Here is a 22,510-nt window from a genome sequence, read left to right on the forward strand (position 1 = left end):
CACCATGCAAAATCCACAATACAACTCAACATACTTCCTCATAAGGACGCATACCATAGTTCAGTACAAATTCCTTTCTGGCGGACATAGAGAATTACTGCAGTGCAGCACAGAATAATGCCACAGTAGCGTTAAGCATCCCAATGTATTTCTGAAAAGTGGTCTATTTAAGATCGTGTGTACATCTATGCTGGAGGCATTTGACAATCAGAAAGTAGGCACATCCATCTTGGTGGGATTATAAGTCAACAGTGTCTGTCATTGCCTATAGTTCTCGTCATGTTCAAATATTCTTTTCAGTACAGAATGAAAAATGAAAATTACTGACACTCAAATACAGTGAGTGTATTACATCTACATACAACTGTTACAATGCCAGGTTTTTGTCTTGCAAAAAAAATCATTTTGGATTTTAACCCCTTAGTGACGGAGCCAAATTTTTAAAATCTGACCAGTGTCACTTTACATGGTAATAACTCTGGAATGCTTCAATGTATCCAATGGATTTGGAGAGTGTTTTTTCGTGACACATTATACTTTATGATAATGGTAAATTTAGATCAACATGTTTTGTGTTTATTTATAAAAAATATCAGAAATTTGACAAAAAAATAAGAAAATGTGCAATTTTCAAACTTTGAATGATATTTCTTTATCCCAGATATTCATCCCATAGCAAAACATTGATAAAACTTCTCTCATGTCTGCTTCAAATCAGCATCATTTGTAAAATGTTATTTTGTTTTGTTAGCATTCTAAAAGAGTTAAAAATGTAACAGTAATTTTTTTAGGGACCTATCCAGGTTTGAAGTGACTTTGGTGGCCCAATACATTGGAAACCACCCAAACGTGATGCCATTTTAAAAACAGCACCTCAACATATTGAAAACTGTTGTCAGGTAGTTTATTAACCCTACAGGTGGTTTTCTGAAACTAATTTAAAGTGACAGAACAGAAATGAAAAAGTGTATTTTTACCACCTAACTGTTGGTAACTTCTGAACAGGTCACTACAGACGGCAGACTCTAAGGCCACTATGTGGCCATGAACAGCTAGGGCAAACATCAGGATCACACAATCATGATCTCAGTATCTAAGGGGTTAAACAGATATGGATGGTGCAAACACTGATCGTCGGTAATCCATCAAGTTGTCAACTACAGTGTACAGCTGCTGGATTATCACCTGTATGAGGATGCTAGTCTCTTATATCTCAGGTCAGTAAAAAGACATATTGGTGGTCATTAAGAGGTTAGTGTCACCAATAATCTGAATAAAACCCTTTTAGATATAAGCTGAAATAATTTTTTGGGGGTAATAGAAATTACAAAACCAAAATAAAGTGGTTGCATAAGTGTGAGCACACTGTTATGACTGGAGATGTGGTTGTGTTTTCATATTAAATTGTAGTCAGTGCAGAGCTTTCATCATTTTCAGAGAATCTGATAAACCCCATAGAAAGTTTAGCTGATCTAGTTGGATTTTCCTGATATTTTCTTGATTGCAATTTACAGCAAAAGCCATGGTCTATAAACAGCTTAAAACACAACAAAGGGATCTAAATTGTTGAAAGTTTCAGTCAGCAGAAGGGTACAAACACTTTTCCAAGGCAGTAGACGGTGAAGATGGTCATCAAAATGTGGCTTGATGTTGACACAACACTGACATTGTCTAGAACTGATGTCCCTCAAAACTAGATGAAAAGACAAGAAGAAGATTGGTCCAGGAAGCTGTCAAAAAACCTACAGCAATATTAAAGGAGCTGCAGGAATTGTTGGCAAGTACTAGTTGTGTACTGCATGTGACAACAATCTACCATATTTTTAATATGTAAGGCAAGTAAAGTAGGATGACAAGACAGAAGTCTTTCCTTACAATAAAATGCATCCAGGCCTGACTATGTGAAGCATGGTGGAGGCATCATTGTGCTAAAGGGACAATTTTCAACATCTGGGACTAGGGTTTTAGTCAAGGTGGAGAAAATTATGAACAGTTCCAAATATAAGTCATTTTTACAGCTAAAGCTTAAGTCTTCCCTAAAAAGCTGAGGATGAACAGAAATTTTACCTTTCGGCACCACATTGACCATAAACATACTTTCAAATAATAAAAAGAACGGCTTTGCTAGAAGGAAAACAAAGTTTTGGAATGGCCAAGCTAAAGCACAGATGTGAAACCAATTGAAAATCTGTAGGTTGCCTAAGTAGGGCATTGTACACAGGAGATGCCCTTGTAATCTGACATATTTGCAAAGCTATTGCAAGGAACAGAAGGCAGAAATTGCCAAAGAGGCCATCATAATTGACTCCAATTCCAAAAAGGCTGAAAGCTGTCAATTACATTCATAGGGTTCATAAACAATGTATTAGTTTAAGCATGTGAATATTTAAGCTCGATTTTTTTTCTTACAACAAAAAACTATTTTAGTTTATTCCTTGATCAAATGTACAGATTGTGGGTGAAAAAGTTCTGAAATCATACTTTTTTAAGAATTTTTTTGCTTAACAAAAACCTGGCATTTTAACAGAGATGCAAAGATCTTTTATATCCACTGTAGTTTTGGCACACATTAAGTTAGAGACAAATTTTAAGAATCTGAATCATTTTTATAACACATGTACAAATATGTACGAATACCCTTAAATTATGGTCACAATGTGATTACTAGGAAAACAGAGAATAGAAGGATCCGAGCATCACATTACCTTGAATGCAGAACAGTGGGCTTCCCCATGATGCCCTGAAGTTATGTCCATGCCCTATGTAATAGCCAGTGTATTTTTTGCATGGAATGTGTACGCTCAGTCATTGGTCAGGCACAAAGAGATAGTACACAGAATACAGTGTGTGGGAAGAAAAGAATATATTTACTGAAATTGGTAGAGAGTTAAGAAGGAATAACTGTTTCACATTGTGTTGCTGCTAATCACTGCTGGACTTCACTCAATCAGTCTGCTCTCAAAAGATCTGTGCAGTATTTACAGTGGGGAAAAAAGAATTTAGTCATCCACCAATTGTGCAAGTTCTCCCACTTGAAAAGATGAGAGAGGCCTGTTATTGACATCATAGGTAGACCACAACTATGAGGGTCAAAATGAGAAAACAAATCCAGAAAATCACCTTGTCTGTTTTGGCGAGATTTATTTTGCAAAATATGGTGGAAAATAAGTATTTGATCACCTAAAAACATGCAAAATTTCTGGCTCTCAAAGACCAGTAACTTCTTCTTTAAGAGGCTCCTCTGTCGTCCATTCATTTATAAATCTATAAAGCAACGATAGGCTATGTCATCCACTCATTACCTGTAGTAATGGCACCTGTTTGAACTTGTTATCAGTATAAAATGCACCTGTCCACAACCTCAAACAGTCACACTCCAAAATCCACTATGGTGAAGACCAAAGAGCTGTCGTAGGACACCAGAAACAAAATTGTAGCCCTGCACCAGGCTGAGAAGACTGAATCTGCAATAGGCAAGCAACTTGGTGAGAAGAAATCAACCGTGGGAGTAATAATAAGAAAATGTAAAACATACAAGACCACTGATAATCTACCTCGATCTGGGACTACACGCAAGGTCTCAACCCATGGGGTCAAAATAATCTCAAGAATGGTGAGTGAAAATCCCAGAACCACAGGAGGGGCCCTAGTAAATGATCTGCATAGATATGGGACCACCGTAACAAAGGCTACTATATTTAACACACTACGTCGCTAGGGACTCAGATCATACAGTGCCAGATATGTCCCCATGCTTAAGCCAGTACCTGTCCAGGCCCATCTGAAGTTTGCTAGAGAGCATTTGGATTATCCAGAAGAATTTTGGGAGAATGTCATATGATCTGATGAAACCAAATAAGAACTGATTGAGAGAACCAAAACTCATCATGTTTGGAGGAGACAGAAGACTGAGTTGCTTCCAAAGAACACCATACTGTGAAGCATGGGGGCGGCAACACCATGCTTTGGGGTTGTCTCTCTTCAAAGGGACCAGGATTACTAATCCGTGTGCATGAAAGAATGAATGGGGCCATGTATCGTGAGATTGTGAGTGCAAACCTCCTTCCATCAGCAAGGGCATTGAAGATGAAACATGGATGGGTCTTTCAGCATAATAATGATTCCAAGTACACTGCCAGGGCAACAAACGTGTGGCTTCATAAGAAGCATATGAAGGTCGTGGAGTGGCCTAGCCAGTCTCCAGATCTCAACCCCATATAAAACCTTTGGAGGGAGTTGAAAGTCCATGTTGCCCAGTGACAGGCCCAAAACATCACTGCTCTAGAGGAGTTCTGCATGGAGGAATGGGCCAACATATCACCAACAGTGTGTGCCAACCTTGTGAAGACTTACAGAAAATTAGAGCTATGCCTCACTGCATTGTCACAAAGCTGGTGTTTATTTTTCCTTCCACATTCCATTAATTCCTGTGAAGCACCTGAAGGGTTAATAAACTTCTTCAATATGGTTTTGAGCACCTTGAGAGATGCAGTTTTTTGAATGGTGCCACTTTTGGGTATTTTCTCTCACTTAGGCCCCTCAATGTCACGTCAAATGTAAGATGGTCCCTAAAAAAACTTGTTTCGTAAATTTTGTTTCAAAAATGAGAAATTGCTGGTCAACTTTTAACCCTTATAATGTTCCCCAAAAAATATTTTTCAAAAGGTGTGCTGATGCAAAGTAGACATGTGGGAAATGTTATTTATTAACTATTTTGTGTGACATGACTCTCTGATATAAGGGAATAAAAATTCAAAGTTTGAAAATTGCGAAATTTTTAAACTGTTTGCCAAATTTCCGATTTTTTCACAAATAAACATGTCATATGCAATAAATGTTATGACTGTCATGAAGTACAATACTTCATGAAAAAAATAGTATCAAAATTAATGGGATCCATTAAAGCGTTCATGATTTATGACCATATAAAATCACGGTGGTCAGATTTGAAAAAATTGGCCTGGTCAGAAAGGTGAAAGCAGGCTTTGGGGTGAAGGGGTTAAAAGCGAGAAGAGCTTCATAGAAATGGACATAGGTAAGCACAATCAATAAACTCAACATAATCTGTTCCACAGAAGTGGTATAAGCACATAAGAAATATAGCCAGTCTTTGACTATAGGACATTTCTTGTGAAGGCACATTTAAGCTGATAAATGTACCAAATTCATAAACAGACAGATACAGTACTGTTTTACACACTGTATGTTGTATTGAGTCTCACGTACATGAGCATGAGGCTGTTGCATGAACAGTAAGAATTCTATATAGAGTAGCTGTAGCAGATGCCCTGCGAAATCGAGTTCCCCTGTGCATCTTAAGCACCCTAGCATGGCACTGATGGTGCGCATTCACAGTGAGGTGACACAATATTTCCAAAGATTGCCACATCTCTAGATGGATTATGATAAAAGTAAACCACAAAAACAATGATAGACCTGTGTTTCTTTCACTATTTCACCACATTTGGAAATTTCCAGTAAATTTTATAGTCACATTGTTAGGCTGTTCCAACCCAAACAACCCCCCCCCCCACAAAAAAAAATAATGAAATAAAAGTTATAGCTCTTTGAAGAAGAGGAAGGTTTAAAGCGGTTAAGAAAATGCATGGCCAATAGTGGGTTTTCTTTGTTGTAACAGCTAACCATTCTTAACCCAGATCCATGGTATTGAACTTATCATCTGGCCAACAATAAATCAAAACCAGTTTATCAAGACATGACAACAGATACAACTTACTCATGATGTTTAGCTTTATTCTTCTAATAATTGTCTTGTTTTCACTTTTGATTTTGCCAGTATGTTCCACAGCTTAGGTAAGAATATACAGATCACTATTCCATTTCCTGAAGCCAATATGGCAAAAACTTCCACACTAACCATATTTTTCCCTTTACTGCTTACATAGGCTGGAATGGCACAGATCCAGACACTGAAGAACACCAGCATGCTGAAGGTGATGTGCTGGGCTTCATTGAAGATATCAGGTAATTTCCTCACCATGAAAGCCAGAATTAGACTCACCGCGGCCAGAAACCCCATGTAACCCAACATGACATAGAAGGCCAGTCTTGAGCCCTCATTACATTGGATGATGATCTTTCCAGGATATGAGTCCATATCTAGCTCCTGAAATGGAGGAGAAAACAACAACCAGAGTATGGCATTCAGGACCTGAAGAGATGATAAGATCATCACTATAGAATTAGGAAGTTTAACGCCGAGCCATTTCCTCCATGAACTGCCAGGTGTGGTGGCTTTGAATGCGATACATACTGTGATGGTCTTGGCCAAGATTGATGACAACACAACAGTGAAGATGATTCCAAAGTAGACATGACGGAGCATACAAGTTATATCCACTGGTTTACCGATAAAGAGGAAAATACAGAGCAAACTGAGCTTGAGAGAAACAAGGATGATGAAGCTGAGGTTCCGATTATTAGCTCTGACAACAGGAGTGTTCCGGAAACATATAAATATTCCTATTAGTAACAGAATTGTAGTAGAAGATAAAACAAACAAGAATAAGAAGACATAGGCGACTACATCAGTGTCATAAGAGAGAAACTCAATAACTTTAGGGACACACTTGTCTCTTTTCTCATTTGGCCATTCGATGTATAAGCACTTTTCACAGTTTTCAGCATCTGAAATATAGAAATGTATGTATTAGAAGAGCAAAATATAAATGTTTTAACAATTTATTTTTGAGTATTTTTAAATGGATTATATGGGAGCAACCGTAGCATCAAGGCCTAAGTTGGCCTTAATGGCCAAACATCTCTTTTTGTTTTTTTAAATTGACGCATAACTTTTCATTTTTGCCTTAGTATAGATTTATTGGGCTTCTTTATCGTGGGGATGAGTTGTATTTGTCAGTGGCACCATTTTTAGATGATTATTTCATTTATAACCTAATTTTTTAAAATGAGAAATAGAAAAAACAGCAATGTTGTTGTTTTTTTACTGTTTAATTTTAAAATTATTTTAAATTTAACATTATTCTTTTGGACAGTACAATTGTGACAATATCACATTCATATAGTTTTATTTACATTTTATTTATTTGCAATAAGTTAAAAAAAAATGTTGACATATTTTGAGAGCTATTTCCTAGGTATTTCCGTGCTAATTATGTTACTATGTTATTAGGTTCATTACAAGGACGTAGATCTGGGGATTTATTCTTACAGAATAAAGGCTGAACTGGATGGACAAATGTTTTTTTTCAGCCTTGCTAACTATGTTACTATGTTATTAGGTTGTATTATTTTTAATCAGTGTAACTGAGGGTTCCTTTTTTGCATAAGATTAATTTAGATTGACACCACTTTTTATAACAATTTTTTGGAAAGTGTAACATAACAAAACAAAAAATAGATTGAAATTCTGGAATTTTATTGCTTTCAAATCTTTAAAGGGGTTGCCCAGGATTTTCACAAAAGTATTCAGCCACTTTGGTGCCAAAGGCGAGACCGAGCAGTTATACGACCACAATTATGCAATATGCATACTCCTGGCCACATTCTAACTAAATGGGTTGAGCCTTGTTCAGTTTGCTTGGATTCACTTGTAGCTCCCATCCTGGTCTTCCACTTGCTTCTATCAGCTTTGATTTCTTCTGTTCTTCAAGATCTCTTCTGAGATTTCTTTCCCTCTGCACCAGGCTGAATAGGCACGAGGAGATGTAGGCTGTAATATTGTGATCTCACCACATCACAAACTCACCACGTTACTCACGTAAGGCCTAGTAAGCACCTCAGGGGAAGCATATTGTACCATTCTAATGTGGTAGTTCTCACCATGCAAATCATCACCTTCTCAGCTCAATGCTTAGAGGGATAAACTATATTTTCATTAATATACTGGGTTCAGAAATGAGTATTTCAGGAATAGATTGCACTCCCGAATATGGAAGCACTATGCTTTTACTTCTGACAATTCGCTAGAAAACACCTCAGCAGCACTTCCTACACATAGGCACAATCACACCTGTTAGCAAATATCTACAAAGCTGGATACAATGCTTTCCCAAAATGGTTTTTTAGTAGTGGTACTCTGCAGTAACTTCTGTCTGTAGCTAAGACACTTTTGTAGTTTATTTACTCTGATATGATTAGAGATGGGCGAAACCGAGCACTAAAGTTTATCAACGGTACCTGTGCTCTAAATAAATAACTTATAAGAAAAAACTGGCATGGGTTCACATGTATTTTTGACAACCAGTCAGGCAAAACTGTCAGATACCGGGTGCAACCCTCAGCTGTCAGCTGGGAGACTTCACACCTCATGGAACACCTCCATTTTTTTATTTTTATACCGACCACACTCAGATGGCACAATCATCAGTTTCATAGACTACAATTGATGTGAAAATGTAAGAATAGTAACCAGACAGTTGACTAATCAATCGACCCACAGTAGTACCAGTTATTATGGCACACAACAGTCAGCCATGGGCCATGCATGAGATATCAAGGTCTGGTCCAGCAGTTACAGCTTGGAATTGACGTTTAAATGAGGACATGGTGGTTAAAGGGAACCTGTCACCCCCAAAAGGTGAGCTAAGCCCACTGGCATCAGGGGCTTATCTATAGCATTCTGGAAGGAATGCTGTGGATAAGCCCCCGATGTATCCTGAAAGATGAGAAAAGAGGTAAGATTATACTCACCCAGGGGCGGTCCCGCTGCAGTCCGGGTCCAATGGGCGTCGCTGTCCGGTCTGGGGCCTCCCAGCTTCCTACGATGATGTCCTCTTCTTGCATTCATGCCGTGGCTCCTGCGCAGGCATACTTTGTCTGCCCTGTTGATGGCAGAGCAAAGTACTGCAGTGCGCAGGCGCCGGGCCTCTATGACCTTTCCCGGCACCTACGCACTGCAGTACTTTGCTCGTCCCTCAACAGAGCAGACAAGGTACACCTGCGCCGGAGCCGCAGCGTGAATGCAAAAAGAGGACGTCATTGTAAGATGATGGGAGGCCCCGGACCGTGACGCCCATCGGACCCGGACCGCAGGGGGACCGCACCTAGGTGAGTATAATCTAACCTCTTTTTTTCATCTATCAGGATACATCGGGGGCTTATCTACAGCATTCCAGAATGCTGTAGATGAGCCCCTGATGCTGGTGGGCTTAGCTCACCTTCGATTTTGGGGTGACAGGTTCCCTTTAAGGGAGCAGTGTAAACCTTCTTAGCTGGGAGACCTCACACATCATGAACATCGCTCATATGGTACAAACATCAGTTTCATAAAGTAATGGTTGAAAAATGTAAGGAGAGTAAAACAGGTAATTGACTGCAAGTAAGTGCAGGAATGCCTCTCTGGGAGCCCTACTTACATGGGCAACCCATCAGATGGAGATCCAACTTGGAGTCTCCACATTTCAAAACAATAATTGTCGCACAGCTCAAAAGAGGAATCAATTTCCACAGAGTAGAAACAGTATAATAGGCCTCTGACACACCTTGTACTACAGGCAACCCACCAGATGGGGACCCAACTTGGAGTCTCCACATTTCAAAAAATAATTGTCACACAGCACTAATGTGGCTTCAATTTCCACAATGTAGAAACAGTATAATTGGTCTCTGACACACCTTATACTACAGGCAATCCACCAGATGGAGACCCAACTTGGAGTCTCCACATTTCAAAAAAATGTTTGTAAAATCAGCAGCCGTAGAAAGAGCGGGCACAGAAGACACCACAAAGATGGCACAGACTGCAATGATGAGAGATCAATACATGAGACTAAAAACGACACCATCACCTATTTTGCCCAATCTGTGACTGGAGTGCAAAAGTCATCAGAGATCCATGACTTGTGCATTTTGATGAAAGGTAGGTGGTCTACACTTTAAGGGAATAGCTGGATGCGCTTATCTGTCAGGACACCACTAGTAAAACTAAAGACACAATCTGAAAAAATGCTGGCTGCCGGGCATGACAAAACCTCCATGGCGTTACAGGTGATCTCAGGCCACTCCTCCTGATGGCATTGATATTGAGCTACAGATATTCCTGCACCATCCTCTACAGTTATTCAAGATATGTCAGATTTGTACTCTTTCTGCGGGTGCATGGGTTGGTCTAAAAAATGGGATAAACAACTCACAGAAATTGCTTATGCCAATTACTGTGTGCCTCACTGCTGTCTTGGGGAAGATAGTGCAGCAAGAAGGTGTTCATGTGTAGGGCACTTCCATGAGGTCCAAGTTCATCCTGTGTTGGTGGCGGGGTAACACTCAAGGTTGCTCCTCTGTCCCCTCCCACAAACCATGGACAACAGAGAGCGCATCATTATCCTCTTTATCTCCTGACTGTTGTGCATCTATCAACTAGTCCTCCTCAATTTGTTCCTCGACTTCTACATCTTCACCAAGAGTTTATCTGGTACCTTGAACCTCCCTTGATTGCTGTAGGCCACCCTACCATGTCACTCGCATGTGTGATTATAGTCTAGAAATTTGAGATATACAGTTGTGCTCAAAAGTTTACATACCCTGGCAGAAATTTTGCTTTCTTGGCCTTTTTTCAGAGAATATGAATGAAAATACCAAAACTTTTTCTCCACTCATGGTTAGTGGTTGGGTGAAGCCATATATTGTCAAACTACTGTTTCTTTTTTTAAATCATAATGACAAACAAAAACATCCAAATGACCCTGATAAAAAGTTTACATACCCCATTTCTTAATACCGTGTATTGCCCCCTCTAACATCAATGACAGCTTGAAGTCTTTTGAGGAAGTTGTGGATGAGGTTCCTTATTTTTTCAGATGGTAAAGCTGCCCAGTATTCTTGGCAGAAATCCTTCAGTTCCTGTAAATTTCTGGGCTGTCTGGCATGAACTGCACCCTTGAGATCTCCCCAGAGTGGCTCAATAAAATTGAGGTCAGGAGAACGAGATGGCCACTCCAGAACCTTCACTTTGTTTTGCTGTAGCCAATGACAGGTATTTTGGATAATTTTCATGTTTGAACGTATAAGTACGTCCCATGTTCTGCTTCCAGGCTGATGAGTGCACATTTGCCTCCAGTATTTGCTGATAAGATGCTGCATTTATCTTTCCTTTGACTTTGACCAAGTTTCCTGTGCTTTTGTAGCTCACATATACCAAAACATTAGCAATCCACCTCCATGCTTTACAGTAGGAATGGTGTTCCTTTCATAATAGGCCTTGTTGAATGTAATGTTTATGGTTGTGGCCAAAGAGTTCAATTTTAGTCTCATCACTCTAAATTACCTTTTTCCAGAAGTTTTGGGGCTTGTCTCTGTGCTGTTTTGTGTATTGTAGGTGAGATACTTTGTGGCATTTGCGCAGTAATGACTTTCTTCTGGCAACTAGACCATGCAGCCCATTTTACTTCAAGTGCCTCCTTATTGTGCATCTTGAAACAGCCACATCGCTAGTTTTCAGAGAGTCCTGTATTTAAGTTGATGTTATTTGTGGGTTTTTCTTTACATCCTGAACAATTTTCCTGGCAGTTGTGGATGACATTTTGTTGGTCTGCCTGACCGTGGTTTTGTTTTTACAGAGCCCCTGATTTTCCATGTGTTAATCACTGTTTGTAAATGCTTGTAGAAAAGCCGCGGAGACACCATCACGTGTTTCTCAACGCAAGCAATGAATAGCCAGGTCTTTCACCGGGAAGGAACAACCACGGGAAGGGCAGCATCCAATAAAGGAAAACCACCTATGCCAAAACATGGTATCCATCCACAGACAGCTGTTTCGGGGTATTCACTGTTTGAACGCTGCCATCTGACATTATCAATTCCTTGGATATCTTTTTGCATCCCTTTCCTGTTGCATACAGTTCAACTACCTTTTCCCATAGATCCATTGACAATTCTGTTGCTTTCCCCATGACTCACAATCCAGAAACATCAGTGGCTAGATGAAAGATGCAAGAGTGTGTCTGGATCCCAGAAACTCAGTCAGCTTTTATGCACACACACTGATTACAAGCAAACAGTTCATAGGTGAGGATGTTACATTTAGTAGGGAGGATGGAGTACAGAGAAAAGGACAAACTGCTGGACTGTGAGTGAGGTGCAAGAAGAGATGTTATAGTTGATTGAGAAAAATGTGTTGTGCTAAGTGACACAAAAAAAGTCGCCATGTCTGCTTCAGTAATAGCTGATGGGAACTCACTCATCTCGACTGTAGGGGTAAACAAGTGAATTTTCCTTGGCCAGAGACCTATGTGCAACAACTTGGAAAGGTGACAGTGGAGGAAGAAGCAGCAGATATGGTTAATAGGATGGATCATGGTGGGCGAGGCATGCTAGTATGCATTTTAGTTCAGTGAGATTCCTACACTAAGGCATCTTGATCACTCATGTGCTGGATCATGCATGTAAATGTCAAATTATTGCAAATTTTGTCCCTACTGTTTTTTTTAATTTGGCAGATAATGCAAGATGGGTCATCATTTTGCAGGCTCAAAAAAGGCCCAGGTTAAGCAACCATTGCCACCCCTACAAACTGCAGACTCGTGACCACTGCTCATGAGTTGGGGCTGAGGATGCAGTGCTTGTGGTTGCATTACTTCATGTCTGTTTGGGAAGCCGCAGCATAACCTCCTCATCTTCCTCCCCCACCACCTACCTACTCTGCTGATCTAATCAGCTCCGTACCTTTCGGTTCACACCAAGAGGGGTGTACAACCTCTGTGTCTTCACACTCCTCACCCTGAGAGTCACCCTCCTCCTCTTCCTGCCATTACACCACCGTACAATCCGCGTGCGCCTCTGCTCTCTGAGTCTCTTAAGTATTACATGTACCTCTGGTGGTTAACGTCTGGTAATGAGGTTCTGGATTCTGCTCGGACTCTACTTTGTCCATCCAAGAATCACAAATGAAAAAGTTTTGGACATTAGTTCAGGGCAGCATGGTGGCGCAGTGGTTAGCACAGCAGCTTTGCAGCTCTGGGGTCCTGGGTTCAAACCCCACCAAGGACAACATCTGAGTTTGTATGTTCTCTCCGTGTTTGTGTGGGTTTCCTCCAGGTAATCCGGTTTCCTCCCACATTCCAAAGACATAATGATAGGGAATTTAGATTGTGAGCCACAATGGGGACAGCGATGATAATGTATGCAACCTGTAAAGCACTGTGGAATATGTTAGCGCTATATAAAAATAACGATTATTATTATTATTAGATGCTTTCCTCCTCTGGATTCTGTGATTTTTCGGAGCAGACCTCTGATGCCCATGGAATACATGTGTGAACAACTCTTGAGAATGGCCCAGCTGAGGTTCCTCACAGTCATTGGGCATTTGGAAATTTTTGACGCAGGAAGAAACAAAGGTGATTGGGGTGCCACCTCTGAGGACTGTACTGTGTGTGATGTTAATGCGGAAGAAGAGGAAGAGAGGCCACTTGATGCAACACTTGCCATCCACTGTAGCACATGCTCTTTCTGAGTCTCATCTACAAGGCATACCGCTGTGCAGCTGCCAAAGAAGTTGTCAGATGTCCTTGGAAAGGATGAGACAGTGTTTGTACAGCTGAGCTTTCATTAACATTAACACTTAACTAACGTACATGACGAACACGAAGCCTATTCCCCCTTCCACCATGGCATCACATTTTCCCACTCATGCCTTCCACTCTTGAACCCTGCTGTTTCACAACCTTAGGGTACTGTCTCACAGTGGCACTTTTGTCGCTACGACGGTACAATCCGTGACGTTCCAGCGATATCCATACGATATCGCTGTGTCTGACACGCAGCAGCGATCAGGGACCCTGCTGAGAATCGTACGTCGTAGCAGATCATTTGGAACTTTCTTTCATTGCTGGATCTCCCGCTGTCATCGTTGGATCGGTGTGTGTGACACCGATCCAATGATGCATTCGCTTGTAACCAGGGTAAACATCGGGTTACTAAGCGCAGGGACGCGCTTAGTAACCCGATGTTTACCCTGGTTACCATCGTAAAAGTAAAAACAAACAGTACATACTCACATTCAGGTGTCCGTCAGGTCCCTTGCCGTCTGCTTCCCGCTCTGACTGACTGCCGGCCGTAAAGTAAGAGCAGAACACAGCGGTGATGTCAACGCTGTGCTGTGCTTTCACTTTACGGAGGCACTCAGTCAGAGCGGGAAGCAGACTGCGAGGGACCTGACGGACACCGGAATGTGGGTATGTACTGTTTGTTTGTTTTTACTTTTACGATGGTGACCAGGGTAAACATCGGGTTACTAAGCGCGGCCCTGCGCTTAGTAACCCGATGTTTACCCTGGTTACCCGGGGCCTTCGGCATCGTTGGTCGCTGGAGAGCTGTCTGTGTGACAGCTCCCCAGCGACCACACAACGACTTTCCAAGGATCACGGCCAGGTCGTATCACTGGTCGTGATCATTGGAAAGTTGCAGAGTGTGACAGTACCCTTAGACCCACAGCTGTCAGTCACCTTTCACTAAATGAACAATCGCTATCTATTTTCCTAGATAGTGTGCCTGAACAACACTGTTATGCCTAACCATTTCTAAGTGGAAATCTGGCCTTCTGATTTGCCACTGAAACACAGTTTTAGCACAAACAATTTGTAGTAGGTAATTGGGGCTCGTGGTTGCAACATTATATTGGACATAAGAATTTTTACATGGAAATCTGGCCTTCTGATTTGCTACTGAAACACGGTTTTAGCAGGAAAAATGTTAGAGTAGCTCTTTGGGCCTTGTTGCTGACCAATATATTATACCTCACAATTTTTAAATGGAAATCTTGCCTTCTGATTTACCACTGAAACATAGTTTTATCACAAATGATTTGGAATAGCTAATTGGGTCTCTTTGCTGCAACACCATATTAGGCTTAACAATTTTAACTTGGAAAACTGTCCTTCTGATTTGTCACAAAAACACAGTTTTAGCACAAACGATTTAGAGTAGCTAATAGGAAAGTGAACACGAATCCGAATGTGCTAAGTTCATACTGAATTTGAGATTAATTAATGTTTTCCGAACATAGTAACATAGTTATTAAGGTTGAAGGAAGACTTTAAGTCCATCTAGTTCACCCCATAGCCTAACCTAACATGCCCTAACATGATGATCCAGAGGAAGACAAAAAAAAACCCATGTGGCAAAGAGTAACTCCACCATGGGGAAAAAAATTCCTTCTCAACTCCACAAACAGCTATCAGACTATCAATGCCCTATCAAGGAATCTAGTATTTATAACCTGTAACATTATACTTTTTAAGAAAGGCATCCAGACCCCTCTTAAATTTAAGTAATGAATCACTCATTACAACATCATACGGCAGAGAGTTCCGTAGTCTCACTGCTCTTACAGTAAAGAATCTGCGTCTGTTATTATGCTTAAACCTTCTTTCCTCCAGACGTAGAGGATGCCCCCTTGTCCCTGTCTCCGGTCTACGAGTAAAAAGATCATCAGAAAGGTCTTTGTACTGTCCCCTCATATATTTATACATTAAAATAAGATCACCCCTTAGTCTTCATTTTTCCAAGCTAAATAGCCCTAAGTGTAATAATCTATCTTGGTATTGCAGACCCCCCAGTCCTCTAATAACCTTGGACGCTCTTCTCTGCACCCGCTCCAGTTCAGCTATGTCTTTCTTATACACCGGAGACCAGAACTGTGCACAGTATTCTAAGTGTGGTCGAACTAGTGACTTGTATAGAGGTAAAATTATGTTCTCCTCATGAGCATCTATGCCTCTTTTAATGCATCCCATTATTTTATTTGCCTTTGTAGCAGCTGCCTGACACTGGCCACTGAATATGAGTTTGTCATCCACCCATACCCCCAGGTCCTTTTCATTGATGGTTTTGCCTAGTATTTTAAGCACATAATTATACATCTTATTTGCTTTACACAAATGCATGACCTTACATTTATCCCCATTAAAGCTTATTTGCCATTTTTCAGCCCAATCTTCTAGTTTACATAAATCATCCTGTAATATAAAATTGTTCTCCTCTGTATTGATTACCCTGCAGAGTTTAGCGTCATCTGCAAATATTGAAATACTACTCTGTATGCCCCCTAAGGTCATTAATAAATATGTTGAAAAGAAGAGGGCCCAATACTGACCCCTGTGGTACCCCACTGCTAACTGTGACCCAATCTGAGTGTGCTCCATTAATTAACACCGTTTGTTTCCTATCCCTGAGCCAGCTCTTAACCCACTGACACATATTTTCCCCTATCCCCATTATTCTCATTTTATGTATCAACCTGTTGTGTGGCACCGTATCAAAAGCTTTTGAAAAGTCCATATACACTACGTAAACTGGGTTCCCTTGGTCCAGTCCGGAACTGACCTCTTATAGAAACTGATCAAATTAGTCTGACATGAATGTTCCCTAGTAAACCCGTGCTGATACTGGGTCATGAGGTTATTCCTCTTCAGATACTCCAGTATAGCATCCCTTAGAATGCCCTCCAGGATTTTACCCACAGTAGAGGTTAATCTTACTGGCATATAATTTCCGAGTTCAGTTGTTGTCCCCTTTTTGAATATTGGCACCACATTTGCTATACGCCAGTCCTGTGGTACAGACCCTGTTATTATGGACTCTTTAAAGATTAAAAATAATGGTCTATCAATGACTGTACTTAGTTCCTGCAGTACTCGGGGGTGTATCTGTGATTTACCTGTGGGTTCAAAATGCTCACTATACCCCTGGATAAAATCCTTGAGGGGTGTGGTTTCCATAATGGGGTAACTAGTGGGGGGTTTCCACTGTTTAGGCACATCACGGGGTCTCCAAACGTGACATGGCGCCCACCATCGATTCCAAACAAATTTGCGTTCAAAAAGTCAAACGGTGCTCCTTCCCTTCTGAGCCATGCTCCCAAACAGTGGATTTACCCCAAATATAGAGTAACGGTGTACTGAGGAGAAATTGCATAACAAATGTCGAGGTCCATTTTCTACTGTCCCCCTTGTGAAAATAAAAAAGTTTGGGTCTAAAATAATTTTTAGTGAACAATGTTAAATGTTACTTTATTACTTTCACATTTCTTTAGTTCACCGGAAGCACCTGAAGAGCTAATAAACTTCTGGAATGTGATTTTGAGCACCTTGAAGGGTGCAGTTTTTAGAATGGTGTCACTTTTAGGTACTTTCTGTCATATTAACCCCTCAAAGACACTTAATATGCGATGTTGACATGTGGGAAATGTTATTTAATAACTATTTTGTGCGACACAACTGATTTAAGGGCACAAAAATTGAAAGTTAGAAAATTGCTAAATTTTAAATTTTTTTGCCAAATTTCTGTTTTTTTCATAAATAAACGCAAGTCATATTGAATATTTTACCAAGAACATGAAATACAATATATCACGAAAAAACAGCCCTAGAATCAGTGGAATCCATTGAAGCGTTTCAGAGTTATAACCACATAAAGTGACACTGGTCAGATTTGTACAAATTGGCCAGGTCATTAGGTCAAAATTGACACGGTCACTAAGGGTACTGTCACACAGTGCCATTTTGATCGCTACGACGGCACGATCCGTGACGTCGCAGCGATCGTATGATTATCACTCCAGCGTCGTAGACTGTGGTCACACGTTGCAATCACGGCGCTGGAGCGATGCCGAAGTCCCCGGGTAACCAGGGTAAACATCGGGTTACTAAGCACAGGGCCGCGCTTAGTAACCCGATGTTTACCCTGGTTACCAGCGTAAACGTAAAAAAAACAAACAGTACATACTCACATTCCGGTGTCTGTCCCCCGGCGTCTCAGCCTCTCTGCACTGTGTAAGCACAGCGGCCGGAAAGCAGAGCGGTGACGTCAGACGTCACCGCTGTGCCCGCTTTCCGGCCGGCAGGCGCTCACAGTGCAGAGAAGCTGAGACGCCGGAGGACAGACACCGGAATGTGAGTATGTACTGTTTTTTTTTTTTACATTTACGCTGGTAACCACGGTAAACATCGGGTTACTAAGCGTGGCCCTGCGCTTAGTTACCCGATGTTTACCCTGGTTACAAGCGAACACATCGCTGGATCGCTGTCACACACAACGATCCAGCGATGTCAGCGGGTGATCAAGCAACGAAAGAAAGTTCCAAACGATCTGCTACGACGTACGATTCTCAGCAGGGTCCCTGATCGCTGCTGCGTGTCAGACACTGCGATATCGTAACGATATCGCTAGAACGTCATGAATCGTACCGTCGTAGCGATCAAAATGGCACTGTGTGACAGTACCCTAAGGGGTTAACAGTAAAAGGATTTTATTTTTCTCTCAGTAGTGGCAATTTTTGCTCTCTGTTAGGTTGTCTGACATACCAAAGAGTGCCTAATATTTTTCTCTTACAAAGGTAACAAAAATATTCTGAACTGTTTGGAAGGTTTGGTATTAAGTTTGAGCTAACGACAACAGGATATTTTTTTGTTCAAATTCATAGTTGGGCCCAAAGTAAATATTTGGAGGTGGGAAAAATGGCTATAAAAGTCTACTTTAAAAAAAAAAACATTTTTCAACATTTAGTTTCCAGTTCTAATAGCTTTGGTTACCAGATTTATTGGAAACTTCTCCATTAGAGCATAAGATACATTCGTAGCAACAAATGTGAGGCCCTGCTATGACAGCTTTTCTTGATCCTGGAAAACACTTTTCTGAGCACCGACTATATGGCATCTATGGGAACAAGAAAAAAAAATAACATAATGGCTTTAGGGCATAAGAACTTCAAGCTGTAAAAGTGCTGTAAAAGTGTATGTAAAGAGTTGAAAGATCTAATTGTTTACATTGTTGTGTTGTATTAGTCCTAGAATTGCCACAAACCAGTCTATATTTTTTGTGTCTGTGTTTTCTGAAGAATAATATACTGTACAAGGATCATATTGGCCTAACAGAATATGCTATAATAATCAGAGTACTAGATGCCCACATGCTATAGACATATGCATGATCCTGCTAAGTTCTGAGTGATGCCTGCCATGGACCAGGAATTGTTGGCATTGCAGTGGATTTCAACTTTATCAGCATTGAGGAAACTGTTGTAAGTTGAACTTCCTTGTGTGCCCAGCTACAGGGCAGCATGCCAAAATGTTGGCACCGTTTTGGCTCCCTTGCCCCCTTAGTGCATGAGGACCCTGTGCTATCTCCATGCAGCTATGTGCCAAGGAACACATGCTTTGATGCCTTTAGCAATTGTTTATTTTCATCTGTTCAAGTAGGAATAAGAACAAACAGCTCAAAAAGTACAAATATAATTTTTTTATATTTTCATAAAAAATATAATTGAACAATATAGCCATCCTACTTTTCAATAAAAGTTATAAGCTCTATCCATAGAGTCTGTCAGCTTCTTAATCTGTTGATGGTCAACTTTTTGGGCAGCACCAACTACAGACCCAGGAAATGTAAATTTCTCATTTAAGTATGAAACTCAAGTTATGGGTTTAGGGCAGGTGTGCAAAGCACTGTGCCATTATTTCTTTATCTTTAAAGCCTTTACTGGAAGCTGAACAGTGGAGATTTTGATGCTGCAATGAAGCATTGTCCTGCATATCCTGCATATCCTGCGTAAAAATCATAATTTTCTTGAAGATGCAGATTTTTTACTGTACCACTGCTTCATGTTGAAATGGACCAAGTAGCTCACCTTTTAATAATAATAGCCCATAGAAGTACACCACCTACACCTTGCTGGCATCTGAGTCAAAGTGGAGGTATGGGCCCACTACTGGTTCAATCACAGGCCCAACCATCTGCTCCATGCGGAGACACTTTCATCCATTAGTCCATAAAACCTTTGAACAATCTGTCTTCAGATATCTTTTGGCCCAGCCTTGACATTTCACCATTTGGGTCATTGCCTCCTTATATTGGCCATATCTTTGAGCACTGAATGCCTTGTACTTCTGGGCACTCAGGAGATAATGCAGTGCTGGAGTATGACAGCACTGGAGGATAATGGGTTTTGGGTCACTTCATGTTTGTTTTTTTTTCTCAAATCTTTAACGGGTAATGTGCATCTTTTTTACTCAACAAATTTTTTTTCGACACCGCTTGACTATTTGCAACAAAACGTTTGATGTTACTGTGATGCCGTCCTATTTTCTTAGCAATTTCAAGAGTGCTGCATCCTTTTGTAGGTGTTTTAACATTTCTTTACTTTTCAGAGTCAGCAAAATCAATCAGCTTAATGATTATACACACCCTTATAAACAGTTTTGATATTGTTAGGCCACAGCCTCCATAATTACACACTAACGCATTACCTGATCTGCTTCAAACCAAAAAACATTCAGGTTTATACAGTTTGGAAATGGAAAATCTGCATAAAAATAATGATATTGTCAAAATATTCACTTGCCCAAAAACTGGGCAGATATTGTGTAGGTTTCAATACGCAACTTTTATGTGGACGGCCTCATGTATTCTGAAAGAGTAGGGTTTCTTTGACGTAGATATGTGGATATGTATACTTTTTACTGTATGGAAAGTTATAGTACCCCACTTTTTTAGCAAAAATAAAGAATTTTCAAAAAATAAATAAATATAATGAGCTTTTTAGAGTTTTATATTGACTGAAACATCATGGTTATATATTTGATGGAAACCTTTCCCAATGTATTGTGTAAACTATAGTGAATCCTTACAATAGTAAAGCTACACTTGATGTCACTAAAATCAGAGGCAAAAGGACTGTCCATCAATCAACTTTATTAATAACAATGTAAGTAATAATGTTTCTAATATTATCATCATCATCAGGTGCAGTTGGGTTTGTAGCAGTATTAGTAGTTAGAGATGAGCCAACACAAAATTAAAAGTTTGCATGCAGTTTGTACCTGACAGATAATGTCCAGTGCTAAACGCCAAACATGGAATTCTTCCCGAAGTGATCGGCATTTAGCAAGAATTTTCCAGCTGAAAAATTCAGGTCCTCATTGTTTTCAATGTTGTTCAGGTTCTGGTTGAAGTTCAGGTAAAGTTCTGAACCAAACGTTGGAAAAAAGTTCAAGTAGGGTACCATGTGTCCGCTCATTCCTATTAGTAGCATTTTATAAATATGCCTTTTGATGTGACAAGTTGCTTAACATCCTGGTGACTTACCTTATTACTAATCCAAATTATATCTAAAGATGAAATATTCAGTTGCTGATCTGGTGGAAGTGATCCATCAAATGTCCCAACATTTACTGTGAGTCCTTCTAGTGTGTCTCCTCCTGCAGTATTATTGCCTACTTTACTTATTGAATTAAGAATCTCCAATGTCTCAGGTATTTCACCTTTATCATTAAAACATACTCTTCCTTTCTCCAGATCATTGATACATAAAAGCTTCATGTAATGTCTCAACTACAACACAAACACAATAATTATTTAGCTGAGCTTTCATGCAAGTTCTATATAATAAATCTATATATTATAGGTACAGTGTATTCTATGAAACAATGCTTAAAAAATCAGTAATATGATTTGTTTCAAGAATTGAAGTGTTGAAGCAATGCATCAAATCTCCCGCCTAAAATGTGCAAATCTGATTCAATTAAATTTCGGGAGATTCAATCATCTCTGTCTGCTAAATTGCAAGCCACTTTTTATGTGAAAGAAACTAAATATTAAAGTTAGATGCCCATAGATCTTACATATGGATTGAGTAATACTTTATTGTACAATATACAGTCGCGCTATCTCCAAATTCAAGAAATATATGGCACAATTATAAACCTTGAATGCTTTTGTTATCTTATTGCATCCGTTTACTTTTTAAGCAAGGAAATTATTATTTCTTTCGATTTTTAAAAAACTTAAAAAAACCCATGTGGCAGAAGACTCCAGATACGGCAACCAGATTAGTTCACTCTATCAAAGTCCCATCACAGAATTTATACCTAAAATCAGTAAAATTACATTTCTCAAGAAAGACACCCAGGCCAGCCTTCACTGATCGTACAGTCACCATTGCAGGTCTAGGTTTAAAAAGCCTGCCTTTTCTTTGAGCTTGACATTATATTGATGTGGTTCCCCATGGCTATGTGTCTACTAGCTTGGCTCAGTCCTCAGCCCTTATCCACAAGTATGTCACTTGGAAATTTATAGGTTTTTTATATTAGAATTAGGACCATCACAATTAGGGTCACCGTGAAGTGGTGGGATGACTTTTGCATTTTTTTACCAAAATTATGTTAATAAGTTCCCTATATAATTTTCAAGCACTTTTGCTGTTTATTTACTGTAGGATATTTACTTAATATGTTCCTGTCTTTGTTTTTTGTTGTTGAGTGGCCAGTGTGAATGTGCGCTTATATGTTGCTTGCACACCAGTTTGTATCCAAGTTCATTTCTTTAGGATTTTTCAGTCTGTTTGTACCATGTGCATATAAAGGGGTGGCCTGCCTTTCCTTTGAGCTGGACATTATATTAATGTGGTTCCCCATGCCCGTGTATCTACTACCTGGGCCCAATATGAATCAGCCCTTATCAACATCATGTCATTTAAAAACGGTAAGCTTTCTAACATTAGAGTTACAACTGTCCAAGTTAGGGTCATCATGAAGTG

General features: G+C 40.0%; 1 protein-coding gene across 1 annotated transcript; it reads right to left on the bottom strand.

Moving 5' to 3' along the window:
• Positions 1-5,752: 5,752 nt before the first annotated feature.
• On the bottom strand, positions 5,753-22,501 carry LOC143800842 (vomeronasal type-2 receptor 26-like). The gene is made up of 4 exons (XM_077281215.1): positions 22,406-22,501; positions 21,061-21,306; positions 18,510-18,633; positions 5,753-6,648 (listed from the first exon to the last, which is right to left on the bottom strand). Exons 1-4 carry the CDS (start codon positions 22,499-22,501, stop codon positions 5,753-5,755), a joined length of 1,362 nt encoding a protein of 453 aa, XP_077137330.1.
• Between the last annotated feature and the right edge of the window lie 9 nt (positions 22,502-22,510).

Source organism: Ranitomeya variabilis, chromosome 1 (genome assembly GCF_051348905.1).
Source record: "Ranitomeya variabilis isolate aRanVar5 chromosome 1, aRanVar5.hap1, whole genome shotgun sequence".
In the NCBI taxonomy this organism is placed as follows: domain Eukaryota; kingdom Metazoa; phylum Chordata; class Amphibia; order Anura; family Dendrobatidae; genus Ranitomeya; species Ranitomeya variabilis.